This window comes from Lissotriton helveticus, chromosome 11 (assembly GCF_964261635.1).
Source record: "Lissotriton helveticus chromosome 11, aLisHel1.1, whole genome shotgun sequence".
Lineage (NCBI taxonomy): Eukaryota > Metazoa > Chordata > Amphibia > Caudata > Salamandridae > Lissotriton > Lissotriton helveticus.
The window spans coordinates 1,089,135,069-1,089,149,707 of record NC_136072.1 but is presented as its reverse complement, the minus strand read 5'-3'; the positions used below and the strand labels follow the sequence as shown (position 1 = coordinate 1,089,149,707).

At 46.3% G+C, this 14,639-nt stretch overlaps 1 protein-coding gene across 1 annotated transcript in view; it reads left to right on the top strand.

Moving 5' to 3' along the window:
- Positions 1 to 14,639, top strand: part of SPPL3 (signal peptide peptidase like 3) — a 274,906-nt gene that overhangs the window by 143,062 nt on the left and 117,205 nt on the right. Inside the window, exon 2 of the mRNA XM_078667701.1 lies at positions 12,978 to 13,055. Coding sequence (XP_078523827.1) covers positions 12,978 to 13,055 — 78 coding nt within the window. The remainder of the gene's footprint in view (positions 1 to 12,977; positions 13,056 to 14,639) is intronic.

The following is a 14,639-nucleotide window of genomic DNA, read 5'->3' as shown; positions in this document are numbered from 1 at the left end:
GATGTTCATCAGTGCTGCTTTACTAGACTATTCAGGAATCCTTGTCTCTGAATCAGAAGCCTAGGTGCTAAGAGGAGAAGACCGGATATTCTAATCTGGTGTGTCTTGATACAACACTTGTGTTTATAGCCCTAGAGTCCTGTGACTTCTATACCCTACACCAAAGCGATTTTTAGATCCAATTCTCCAGTTTTCCTCTAGTACAAACTTCTACGTAAAGCATCCAAGACTCTACCTTAAAGCTGGTCTGAAACTCAATGTTCGAGGCATGTGAGGTGTAGATCACATGTGTTGGGTTCGGATGTTTGCAAGTTGTTTTTGTTCGAAGAAGTCTTTCTAGTCACGCGGTTGGTGACTCCTGCTTTCGCTGATAGTACGCATGGGCATCAACTCCATTGTTAGATTGTTTTTTCCCCGCCATCGAGTTCGGATGGGTATTGTTGCACACCGCTTCGGAATTGATCCAAGGGTTCCCCCTCGGTGCGTACTTCTCTCTACCTTGACGGTATTATTCTCAAACGTGCTTCTCTCTCCGCGATTCGAAATAAAAGTCAAGACTTCGACATTTCAGTCCGAAGATCTGCGGGCGGAATTCTGGCCCATCTGCGTCCGTTCGGCTCCTCGACGATGGAACGGACACCATTTAAATTCTGTCCTCTGTCCCACGAGAAATATCCGCACAGAGACTCATCAGGTGTGCAATTTGTGCTTGTCTTCTGAGCACAAGGAGCAAGACTGCGACGCGTGCCAAACCTTCAGGACAAAGACAACTCTCTGTGATAGTCGGGCTCGACGCCGAGAGATGCAACGGTTGGATGTCACACCGGATCTGTTCGACGCGGACTCTGAACGAGAAGGGTTATCAGCGGCAGAAGAACTGGCTTCGGTGGCATGGTGATCCACCTTGAAAACGATGAGGTGCCGCAGGGACATGGGGACTTGAGTACTGAAGACACCTCCTCCCCCCTACCTCCCCCCCCCCCCCCCCCCCGTCCCTAAAAACCTGAGGCTTCGGCACCACCTTCGTCTCAAGGCCAAGGTCTGCACCGAGAAGAGGTTTCTCACGCTCCGCCTTCGGGCTCTGTACCGAATCACTCGAAAAAGCTTTCGGACTTGAAACCGAGTTGCGTAAAGCCTACCTCCAAGCCAAAACCTTCAAGCTCTAAAGCCCAGATCGGTTCGAACCAAAAGCTTTAGATCCGAAAACTTCGACACCGAAACTCAAGAAACCCTCGGAGTCGAAACCTTCGGCACCAAAAGGACTTTCAGGCTCGACCCTGAAAACGTTGGCGCCGAAAACCAAAGACATGCCCACAATTCCACCGGATTCAAATAAAGACACTGTACCTATTAGATTGGATCCAAAACAAAAAAACTGTATACTCATCCCGATACAGGACACCTTCATGCTAAATCACCATCTAAGCAGAAGCTTCCCGATGATGATGAGCCATATATAATTCCTTTGAAAAAAGTATAGGCACTAGTCCTTTTCACACTTTTCCATCTTCTCCCCCTCCCTCTTCACCACATTATTATCCATTAAATATTACACCCAGTCAGTGGCCTCCACCTCAACTTGACACGTGCGACACTGACGATGACGAGGCACAACTTCCAGATCCTTGGACAGATTACACCACTGATCCTCCACAGGATACAGACCCAGATCTTTATCCTGCCAGGCCATCTCCACCTGATGCCAACCTTTCATACCAACTGCTTATTGCCAGTGCAGCAGAGTACCATGGGGTGAAGCTGCATAAAGAGACTTTAGAGGAAGATTTTCTCTTCAACACATTGGGATCACATAAATCTCATCAAACACTCCCTATGCTCAAGGGTATGTTAAGACACATGGACGATATTTTTAAAGACCCTGTCCGTGCTAGAATTCTTACTCCTAGAGTAGACAAAAAATATAAATCTTCCCCCACAGAGCCCATTTTTATAAGGGTCCGTTACCACTTGACTCTTTAGTGGTGTCAAATGCCAGAAAGAGAGCTAATTCTCTTTTATCCGGGGTACAGGATGCCCCTACCCCAAATAAACAGTCAAAGCTGATTGATGCTTCGGGCAAGCGTGTCAATGGCGTATTGCTAATATGCAGGGCTTGCTAGCAAGGTATGATAGAGCCCACTGGAACGAAATGGAACAATTATTGCAGTTTCTCCAAGATGAACATAGGGCAAAAGCTCAGGATTTAGTGCAATAAGGGAAATTAATTTCCAATGCTTCTGTCAGATACGCTCTAGATGCAGCTGACACCGCAGCTAGAGAAGTGAATACTAGCATCTTATTGAGAGGCCATGCTTGGCTACGGATTTCAGGATTCAAGCCTGAAGTCCAACAATCCATACTGAATATACCTTTTTGGTCTTGAAGTCGATTTAGCGCTGAAAAAAATGAAAAAGCATACCGATGTGACAATCGATGGGAGCTGATCAATCTCCCTCAAATAGAGGTTCCTTTCGGCGCTCTTTATAGAGGAGGGTCCAAGTCTACAGGCACGGACCAGAAGACTTCCTCATATAAAGGCAATTCCCAAATCTCCTTTACAAAAGGATTTTCAGAGGGGGTTATAGGGGAAATAGTCCCAGGGGCAGAGGTAAAAACACCCTTCCTCAAGCAAACAGTGACTTCCCAACACTTCCTGCCGACTATTCCACACCTGTCTGCGGAAGACTTCAAACGTTTCACCCCATGTGGAAATCAATAACAACCGACAAATGGGTGCTTGGAATTATCCAACATGGCTATTGCCTGGCGCTTACCAACAATCCTCCAAACATTCCTCCTCCACCACACACAATGTCTCCAGACCACCAGCACTTGCTTCAACAAGAAGTGCACTCTTTATTACTCAAAGGGACTATAGAACCAGTCCCACTTCAATACCTCGGGTCAGGGGTTTATTCCCTCTACTTTCTCATTCCTAAAAAGGACATATTGTTTAGACCTATTCTACATCTCAGAGAGTTAAACGAATACATATTGTCAGAGCATTTTCACATGGTCACTCTTCAACAAGTACTTCCTCTGTTGCAGCAAGGCGACTTTATGTCTAGGCTATATCTAAAAGACGCCTACTTTCATATTCCAATTCATCCTGCTCATTGCAAAGACCTCAGATTTATGATAGCAGGCACACATTACCAGTTCAAGGTACTTTCATTTGGCGTCACCACAGCCCCCAAAGTGTTCACCAAATGTCTAACTGTAGTATACATTTTCTTCTCAGATGAGCGGCTACATGTCTTTGCTTACCTGGACGACTGGCTTATTAAAGCAAGCACTTGACAAACCTGTATACTACACATTAAGACAACAGTACATCTGCTTCATCAGATGGGTTTCACAATAAATTTACAGAAATCTCACCTGTGCCCAGCACAGGTGCAATCTTAACTAGGAGCTTCCCTCAATACTCTCCAAGTTCTAGCTACTCCGAGTGTAGCCAGGATTCACAATATTCAGGCCACAATATTAGTTTCACCCCAATCAATCATTACCAGCTAGAGTCTTCATGCAACTGCTGGGAATGATTGCATCCTGCATTGTAATCGTACCTCATGCAGGCTTCACATGTGTCCTCTGCAAGAATGTCTAGCACGTCATTGCAAGAATGTCTAGCAAGTCAATGGAATCAATCAGAGGGTCTATTAACGGATCTAGTGTTGGTCGACAGCCACACCAATCTCTTTGCAGTGGTGGCACCCTCAAAGTGTAGGAAAGGGGCAGCCCTTCATAGACCTGATTCAACAGATTGTTTTGACAGCGGACGCCTCTCTAACTGGTTGGGGTGCTCACCTTGAACATCACACAGTCACAAACGTCTCCACATCAACTACCTAGAACTGCTAGCAGTGTTTCTAGCACTCAAAGCTTTTCTCACCCAACTTCTAGGCAATACTGTCTTAGTTCGCAAAGACAACATGACAGCAATGTATTACCTACAAAAACAGAAAGGGACACACTCCCGTTTTGCGTACAGCATTTGGAATTTGGCAATTCACCACAAAATATATCTCCTAGCAGAACACCTTTCAGGAGTAGAAAATCAGGTTGCAGACCTGCTCAGCAGACACAGGCAGCAAATCCACAAGTGGGAACTTCATTCCCAAGTTCTTCTTCCTTACTTCCAAAAATGGGGATTTCCACAAATAGATCGGTTTGCCTCAGTACACAACGCAAAATGCCCAAACTTTACTTCCAGGTTCCTACCCCAAGCTTCCAATAACAATGCTCTGTGTGAATTGGTCAGGGATATTTGCTTATGCTTTTCTGCCTCTCCCACTAATTCCGTTACTGGCTCCGAAGCTCAGACAAATGTCCCCAACACTGATCTTAATAGCCCCCACTTGGGCTTGCCAAACCTGGTACACTACCCTGCAAGAACTCTGTGGTTCCACATCAAAGGTTACATCTCACACCCTCTCTACTCAGATCCATGGAGAAATCAAACATCCAAATCCCAAAGAACTCAACCTAACGATTTGGCTCCTGAAGTCAGAGTTTGGTTATTTACAATTACCACCATTCTGTATGAATATTCTTAGAGGCTAGAAATCCTACCCCTGGAGCATGTTGTGCTGCTAAATGGAAACCGTTTGCTTATTATTGTAACAACAACCATATCAATCCACTTGATGCTTCTATACAAAGTGTAATTTATCTACAGCAATGTGGGTTAGCCTACACATCCATTCACTTACAACTAGCAGCAATGGCTGCATATTTGCAAAACGGACAACATTTATTCCTATTTAGAGTACCAGTGATTAAAGCTTTCATGAGAGGGTTAAAAAGGGTAATACCATCAAGAATTCCCCCTCCTCCAGAGTGGAACTTTAACATAGTTCCTTCAAGGCTAATGGGTCCACCTTTTGAACCCATGCAATATACAATTCCTATAGTGGAAAGTCGCTTTCCTCATAGTGATAACTTCCCTAAGGAGAGTTGGTAAGCTCCAGGCATTGAATCTACAGAGGACCCGGCTTTCCGAAATGAGGCGGCGGCTCGGCTTGACGACCATTTGAGACTGGAGCAGCAAACGGAGACTCTGACCCTGCAACTCTGTTGGATATCGCACCCCCATCAGGACATTTAAACTGAAAGAAACGATTGTGCCTTAAACAGAGAATTTGGAGACTACCTCACTCTTATCGATCCAAATAATGAATACCGTTGATCCTGAGCCTTGAGGACTCCTCATCTTCAGTGGCATTAAAAGGAATTGCTATCGTGGGAAGTGCTTACTGCCTTTGATCTGCCTACAAATCTTGAGACTGATCCCTACTATCCGTGTGAGCACAGCTCCCTGTGATACAAACTAGTGAACACCCCAGGAGCATATCCGACCTGAGGAAGAATACCCATAAGCCGTTCCGGACCCACATATAAATATCTCTCCATGGAAGACTAGTGTAGGTCCTTCTAATCCACACTACACCCTCTGGCCTTGAGATCAAGACCGATTTGTTCCATAGTGTTCACGAAAGAGGTCGCACACTGCTCGTCCTATCAGCGTGTTACCCCGGAGCATGATGGTCGATGAAGTCAGTATCGGCGGGTGCGCTTCTACCAGAGTCTGGAATCTTGAGTGTAATCACTGTTGTGCTGGCCATCCCTGGACATGTGTTTCGAGGTTGTTACCTCTCATCAGCAGGGAATAGGCATGTGTAAGGGGTTGCTGCGTAGGCTGCCAAAAATGGTTTTAGGTCCAGATACCTCTCGTGGCGCGCAGGTGCGTAACCTCGAGGTCGTCACCTCCACCGGCTCGAGGGAACCTGTATAAATAGTATTCACGAAAGAGGTCGCACACTGCTCGTCCTATCAGCGTGTTACCCCGGAGCATGATGGTCGATGAAGTCAGTATCGGCGGGTGCGCTTCTACCAGAGTCTTGAATCTTGAGTGTAATCACTGTTGTGCTGGCCATCCCTGGACACGTGTTTCGAGGTTGTTACCTCTCATCAGCAGGGAATACCTCTTTCGTGAATACTATTTATACAGGCTCCCTCGAGCAGGTGGAGGTGACGACCTCGAGGTTACGCACCTGCGCGCCACGAGAGGTATCTGGACCTAGGAACATTTTTGGCAGCCTACGCAGCAACCCCTTACACACGCCTATTCCCTGCTGATGAGAGGTAACAACCTTGAAACACGTGTCCAGGGATGGCCAGCACAACAGTGATTACACTCAAGATTCAAGACTCTGGTAGAAGCGCACCCGCCTATACTGACTTCATCGACCATCATGCTCCGGGGTAACACGCTGATAGGACGAGCAGTGTGCGACCTCTTTCGTGAATATTGTTCCATAGTGTTGTTCCCCCTCCCCACGGTACCTTTTGGCCCTGATGAAGGTGTGGCCTGACGTGGCCGCTTCACCGAAACGCGTGTAGGCGTCTATGGTGTCAAAGAAAGTGATCTTTTGTCATCTGCTGGATCGCCCCTTTTCTATCTGATCTAGCCCACTTATATTTAAAGTGTAGTTCCACCTGACCTTCTATTCAGGCATTTGCGTACCATGATTTGGTTTTTAACTAGAGACAAGAAGTATGAATGATGTTGTATGATTGGTGTCATGATTAATGACTGATGAGGTATGTGTGGTTATGTGCGGGAGCTCACTGTGAATCATGAATTATTTATGAATTGCTATTTTGTATGATGAACTTGCCTATCTACTAGAGATTGAATTAACTGTACTTTTGTGTGTTTTAAATGATAAAAATGAAAAAGAGAAAAATTGACTTTATACAAATGTTGTAATTGTCTAATTTGGCATTGCCCTCTGGTCCATAAGGGTAATTAAGTAACTGAGACCCTAGTATAGGGCCTTTTCATCCTCGGCAGGGTTCGTTCTTTCTTACATTGAATCTACAAGACCTTTCTTTCAACTTCACAAAGATAGAGTGGTTCTCCGAACTAATCCTAAATATCTCCCCAAAGTTGTTTCTGCTTTTCATATCGATCAATCAGTTGAGTTACCGGTCTTCTTTCCTCAACCTGATTCTATAGCAGAACGAGCTCTACATGCACTTGATGTTAGGTGAGCTCAACTTTACTACATGGAAAGAACTAACGACTTCAAGAAAACAAAACAACTGTTTGTTGCTTTTTCTCCACCTCACAAAGGCAATCCTATTTCTAAGTCCGAGATGGCTAGATGGATTGAAAAATGTATCCAGACATGTTATACTAAAGCAAAAATAACTTTGTTAGTACCCCCTAGGGGGCGCATTCCACTCGCAAAATAGGGGCTGACATTTGTAAGGCAGCAACATGGTCTACACCGCACACATTGATCAAACACTATTGTGTAGATGTGTCCTCGAGACAAAACACACATGTAGGCCAAGCAGTACTTAAAACACTTTTCAAACAACTACAACCACTACAGGTTAGCCACCGCTTTGTGAGATTACTGCTATGTAGTCTATGCAAAGCATGTGATCTACAGCTCACATGCCTCAAACGGAAAATGTTACTTCACAGTAAGCATCTGTTCTTGGCATGTAGAGTTGTAGATTCACATGCGCCCACCCACATCCCCGGTTTCCTGTAGTGGTTGTAGTTCAGACTATGAGTGCATAAGTGTCTGAGTGGGACAGCGAATGGGTGCATTAGTCTGAGTTGGTGCACAAATTTCTGTGAGTGGGTGCTTGAGTGTCTGGTGGGACGGAGCTGGTGCGTGCGTGAGTGAGTGGTACTTTGAGTGGGTGTATGAGTGTCTGGATCTGAGTGAGTGAGTGGGTGCATGAGTGTCTAAGTGTGGCTGTGAGTGGGTGGGTGAGTCTACTAGTGGGTCTGCGAGTGGACACATCCTCATGGGCTCTGCCGCAATACATTGGGGTGGTGCATGGCCCTCCTGGTTGGGCCTATTTTTGCCCCAGGGACCACATCCCCTGAGGCACAGCCACAATACACTTTGGTTCGGGGGGCTGCGTGGGCCACCTTGCCTGGCCAATTTCTGCCACGGGGACTCCATTCTCCAGAGCCAAGCCATAAACAAATGGGAGAGACAGCTGCACAGCCCCCATACACTGGCTGATTTTGGCCTTGGAGACCCTGTCGCCTGGTCTTAAAATGTATATATTTTTGATGGGGTAGGTGAGCCGCGTGGCCCTCCCTCCCCTGGTTGATATTGGCCCCAGAGACCTAATCAGTTTGAGTGCGGCCTTAAAATGTATGTATTGTTAATGGGGAGGGGAGCCGTGCTGTCCCATATTTCCTTTACCACCTCCTCTCACCAACCCTCCATCCCCCCCACCCCCCGGTCAATTTTGGTCCCAGGGTCCCTAGGCATAAACAAATGGGGGAGAGGGGCACTCTGCCCCATTGCCAGGCCACTTACAGACCCAGGGACCCAATCTCCCAGGGCCCAGCCATGTCACCCCGTGTACGGCATGGTGATGGTGGGGGAGCCTCAAGGTCCGCATGGTCCCTGCCGGCCGCCTGCCTCTTGCGGGAGCCGGCATTGCTGCTGCACGGAGGGAGATGCTGGAAAAGCAGCTCTCTTTGTGCAGGTGCAATCTTTTAATCTCTTTCCCTCCCTGGGTTATGTGGATCCGTCAGAGTTCAGCCGGCCCCCAGGTGTAGTTCAGAGGGAGACATGGTTGCCAAAGTTCAGCAATTCAGTTTTGTCCATGTTGAGCTTCAGACAGTTGTCCTTTATCCAGACAGTGACGTTCTTCATGCCGTTGTGGAAGCTGGTCTCGATGGTGGAGGTTCGGCTGAAAGCGAGAGGATGAGCTGGGTGTTGGCGTGGGATATTATGATCTCGTGGGTCCTGAGTTTGTCGGCTAAGGACATCATGTAGGTGTTGAAGATGGTGGGGCTGAGGGATGAGCCTTCAAAGATTCCGCAGATGGTGCTCGTGGGTTCTAAGGTGAAGGGGGGGGAGGGGAATGCAGATTCTCTACGTGTGTGCCGTGAGGAATGATACAATCCGAGTGTATCTCCCTTCATTCTGATCTGGTGCAGTGTCTTGAGGAGTGTGTGGTGGCAAACCGTGTCGAAGGCTGCAGAGAGGCGAAGGATCAGGGTTGCTGATTCTACCCTGTCGAGTAGGGTGTGGATGTCGTCCATGGCGGTGATCAGGGTAGTCTCGGTGCTGTGGTTGACTCGGAAGCCAGATTGGGAGGCATCTAGAACGTAGTTTCTCTCCATGTGTTCGGTATGCTGCTGGATGATTGGCTTTCTTCAGGACTTTGGTGGGAAACTGAAGCTCTGAGATAGGGCAATAGTTCTGGAGTTTGCTGGGATCTGTGGAGGGTTTCATGAGGAGAGGTCTGACCTCTGCGTGTTTCCATGCATCTGGAAAGGTGGCTGTGGCTACAGGTGCGTTGAGGATGGTGGTGAGTTGCTGGCTGATCTTGTTGCTTCCTAGGTTGAAGAGGTGGTGGGGGCAGGGGTTGTTTGATGCTGCAGAGTAGATAGAGTTCATGGTGGCTGTGTTGTCTGGTGTGGTGAGCAGTTCTCATACGGTCAGATGCTGGTCTAGGAAGGCTTCCATTGGAGTGAGGAGGCTGAGGAGTTTGGGGGTGTTGGGGCCTGTAGTTCCTGTAGATGGAGGATATAATGTGAAAGTGATTTGCTAGTGCATTGTAGAGTTACTGTGAGGGAGGGATCATGCTCTCGGTGGCTGTTGGATAGAAAAACACTCTGACGATGGTGAAGAGTTCCGTGGTGTTGCTGGTGCTAGCCTCTATGCGTGTTGCCTGTGTGCCGTTTTTTTGCTTCTGACTCACTGGTGGAATTAGTTGAGTGCGATCTTGAAGGTGGCTGGTCCGTATCGCCTTTGCTGGTGCAGCAATTTCTCTCCAGTTGTTTAGTTGCCTTTCATTGCACTGAGTTCCGACCTGTACCAGCTGGCTTGCTTGGTGGATCTGTGTGGGTTGGCTGGCTTTACGGGACGGCTCAGTTGGCGGCTTTGGTGATCCTGGTGTTGAAGTTCCCAACCAACTCTTTCAGGTTGGCTGTGGCATTGGTCTCGGTGGTGTTGACGGTGTCCGTCCATTGGGTCTTTCACTTTTCCCCAGATGTGGATGTAGGTGCTTGAAGAGTTGGGTGTGGTGTGCTTGTGTGATGGTGTGGGGTCCAATGAAGTGATCGCTCCAGGTGAGTTCTGTGGTATGGCTGTATTTGACTCCGGTGCTGGACTTTAAGGTGGAGTCCTGCTCTGTGTGGGGGGTCTGTAACCAACTGGGCTAGGCCGATGTTGCCATTCTTTCCAAGAGGTTGGCAGAGTTTGAGTCGGTGGCATCGTCCAGGTGGATAATTTGGTCTCCGAGGAAGATGTGCCTGGATTTGAGGGCGAGTGGTGCGATGAAGTCTGCGATGGTGTTGCAAAGGCTGGTGCATGGTCCTGGGAGCCTGTAGGCGAGGGTGCTTCTGATGGTAGTTTTATCATTGGTGTGGAGTTGGAAATTCAGGTGTTCCTTGATCAGTGTGATGTCGTCTCTGGTTGTCGTGCAGCTCATTGATTCTATGTGGAGGATGGCGATGCCACCTCCGCAATTTTTAGAGCTGCCCCGGTTTCCTCATGTAGCCAATGGTCGCATTGTTGGCGATGTCTGGGGCAGAGGACGTGTTGAGCCAGGTCTCTGTGATGGTTAACATGGGGCGAGGATAGAGATGGTGGTGGTGTGTTTACAGAGTGATCTGACGTCGATCAGGAGGCCTCGAGGTGTGGTGGTGGCGGCGGGGTGGGTGTGGCTCTAGTTTCTGAGTTGGCGGGTGGTTCTGGGTTGCAGGTGGAGAGTTAGTGATGGCAGGTGAACTGTTCTGTGGAGCAAGGAGATGCCAGGCAGCAGTTGTTCCTGCGTCCGGAGGTCCAAGGCCCAGCGATTAATGGCGGAGTACCTGTAGGTGTTCAGAGGGTCAGGGTTCCCGGAACGGCAAATAATGGCTTGCCTTTTGCGTGGCCGTGTTGCGGCCTCCATTACGTAGGTCCTGGGAAGGGGAACGGACGCTGAGGTGGCGGGAAAAGGGCACTGTAATGCTAAGTGCTGGCAGGAGCCCAACAACTGTAAGAGATGCAGGGGTAAAAGAATGAGCAAGAACCTCTCTCTGCGCAGGGTGCGTAGAACTGACCCATACAGGCCAGGATCAGCTTTAGTAACGGTGCAGAGGAGGAGGCACTGATTGAAGCAAGAGGGGGGAGCTGGTGAGGGACTGCTCAATGGGGTTGCGCTGTGTCCTCCATTAAGTAGGTCCTGGGAGGGGCACTTGGGAGGAGGGCGGCGAGAAAATCTGAGGAAATTGGGCTGTAATGCCAAGGGCTGGCAGGAGCCCACAAACTGCTAGGACTGACAGCTAAAAACGGAGAGAAATGCAGGGAACAAGAGACTGAGCAGAAGCTCACTGGACAGTATGATCGCAATTGCTTCAAATGGAGGCCAGTCCAAGAAGAGGGAAAAAGAATGAAGCAAACATTTACCACCTCATCTTACCCACTTCTCCCACCTCGTATACATGACCGCTGAACTTAACTTTTAAAGCCCCAAGTCCATTTAAGCTTCACTTCAGGACGTGCTGCCTTTCCCTAGTAACTGTATATATGCAGGCCTAGTGCCAAAGGCGCAGTAACATATTTGGGTGTCTTTAGGTGTTTCTGATGAGTCTGAAATCTGATGGAGGTTCGCTGCTGCCCGGCACTGTTTTTTTTTTGTTCATTTGTTTAGACTGATACTTTATTCTGGCTTTAAAAAACTGAAAAATAGCAAGCCTGAAGCATAGACAACTTCAGGGAAGTTGCCTAGATTTCGACATACTGAAGGTAGAGCCAAATAACACCTGGTCAGTAGTTATTGGACTCTGGGAAAACACCCATTCCTTTGGCTATCAAAATATGACATGCTGCCATGCTTCAAAAGCAGGTAAATATTTCATAAAGCAAGTAGCACTTGAAAACTCTTCATTTATATTGTGCAGAAATGTCATTACTTGGGGGTTTTCACCAGAGTCCTATCCACAAGCTCTATGAAAAGGGCATGACCTGCAGTTTTTATTCATCCCTGCCAATTGTACTCTCGGTTGGCCATTTTGCTAACCTCTTAAGTGATCATGCCCTCCCGATTCGATATGTTACCTGTCACAGAAACAAGAAATAAACGAAATGCACTTTTTTTTAAACCTATCAACCCATCCTTTGTAGGATTGATAAGTAGAATGGTGATATCCCCATCTTTATGCACGAATTTAAAATGTTATGTTAGACAGGATATTTTAAAATCCATGTTGACTGCATATCTGTTAATCAGGACCAGCAGCATCGGGGCCGTGTGAATGGCTAGATGTACATAGCAACAGCAAAACGGCCTTTAATAAATAAATAAATACATACATACATACATACATGGCTGGTCTTGGGCTCCGGATTGCCACCTGCCAATCACAGTGCGACTTTTTGTTGCTTCTAGGGCAGTGTGGTTCCATGCCCACTTCAGTTGGAGCTACCCTAAACTGGTGTGTAGATTGGTCTTTGTAGCATACAAAAGGACGTTTAGTGTTGGCTTTCCCACAGAGCAGGTGCAGTGTTTTTTTGTTATATTGGGATAGGTATAAAAGGGTGGGTAATGGCATATAAAAAAAGAGGTAAGGTCCAGAAGTCTACAAAAGTCTAAAAACATGAATTATTTTCTTTAGTTTGGGAGCAAAGTGTTAATTAGGTGGTCTTCTATAGCTGTTTTCAGATCTTACGTTGTGCAGCTTCATAAAAAGTAAAAAGTAAAGTAAAGTCCACATTTGTAAAGCGCACAATCACCCGTAAGGGTCTCTAGGCGCTGGGGGCCGTCGGGAAGATTAAGCGAGCTATTGCCCAGAGTCACATGGTGCTAAAGGGCACTTTAACGTTTTAGTGAATTTTGTTGTGATATCTGAGCGACCTGTCACTATTGAATGTATACAGTTTCTCTTTCCTAATTATTTGTGTTTTTGTATTAACAAACATCTTCTTTTCATTTTATAGGGCCTACTCTCTGGTGGATTCCAGTCAAGTCTCGACTTTCTTGATTTCCATACTTTTAATAGTATATGGCAGCTTCAGGTAAAAGTTTGTCAATTTTTTTAAAGAAAAAAGTAAGGGTTTTCCATATCCTGTTAAGTTTGTACTATTTCAGAATGAACATGTGTTCTTGCCTGTATTTTCTGTGACGTTGTCTGTTGGTTGCCTGTATAAGCCCAGTTAAATTTACAGCTTCATTTTTGGCATGTAAAAACACTAAATATAGAAATCTGACCGGTTTGCTAAGAATTCCGGGGACAACAGAAGGACATCGACTTGCAGTATCTAGGCCTTATAACTAATTGTCTGTTTGCTGAGTAGTGGACACGGACTCTGCTTTCACATAGTCTACAAGTAACCCGTCCCTCTCTTCCCCCTTCTATTGCCACTCATTTATGCCAAGCTTATGTTTACATGTATTTGGCCACTTGACTTTCTCCAGTATCTGCTTTCAGTGAATTTTGTCTTCCTTTGTGGGCCTCTGAGAAGTATAGGAGCAAACAGGCTCAGAAATTGTCAGGATTTCAAAAGGGCGTTCGGGTGTAGGACTTGAATCAGGGTGGTGCGTTGCACTTCAGAAATCCTCATTATGAGTTCCTGGTTAATCCTTCTGTTTCTAGAGTCACCATCAATGCTAACCACTCAAAATTACTGATACCCAATGTATCTAAAGTAAATACCTTGCTGAATTCTGGTCTATTTGCATTGGTTCTCAAGGTAGGTTTTTTGTTGCTGTGGTGAAAAACCAGTAAATCAGTGTTTGAAGTTGGAACCCTGGTTCGATCTTTAACAGTAATAGCATTTAGTACAGTACAATAAAACAAAGTTCCAGTCGCTACATAAGGCGCTTCTGTCTGTTTGGCTGTTGAGAGTTCTTTTGTAGTTGGCTGGATTGAGATGGATGTTTTTGATTTATGAGTATGTCTGTAATTAATTGCATGTGTGACTGATGTATGAAAAATGTTTTTATTGTTCCTTGTAACTCTGGGCTGACGCTATATGAATTTCTTATATATATTGTCCCATTCGCCTTAATATGAATTTTCTCTATGCAAAAAAAACCTAATGATAATAAAATGATTTAAACATTCTCCGCTGTTCTGTGGGCAATTGTTATCAGTGGAACCCATTGGTCAATTATAGTACTGGGAACGGCTCTTTCATGTTATACATTACACCAGTCGCTACATTAGTCATGCTTGTTGATTCCTGCTCTGTTGGTTCTTCACCGGCACAATAAACCTGGCCCTACCACGTATTTCTGGTGGGGCTTGAGCCTACTCTTGTGGAAAAAACAAACGTGGATGGGTATTTATATTGTTTTCACTTATTTTGTTATAGAAAGGTTTATCACCAACGACTGTGCAGGACTTTGATTTACTTCCTCCATCTAAGCCCAGCCATCTTAATGTGTTTTCAATGCTTTCTTATGCTCCTTTCCTACTAGTGTGGAGTTTTTTTGTTAAACATTGACCCTGCATGAGGTCTTTTTCACCTTCAACTCCAGATGAAATCTTGTGTTTAGTTTCCAAGTGGTTCTGGCAGTCTTCCTCCTCAGTAGAAGATAAGAGGGGCCCCTTACTGACCCGTGGGACTAGGGCACTGAAACAGTAAAATAGAAAAAAA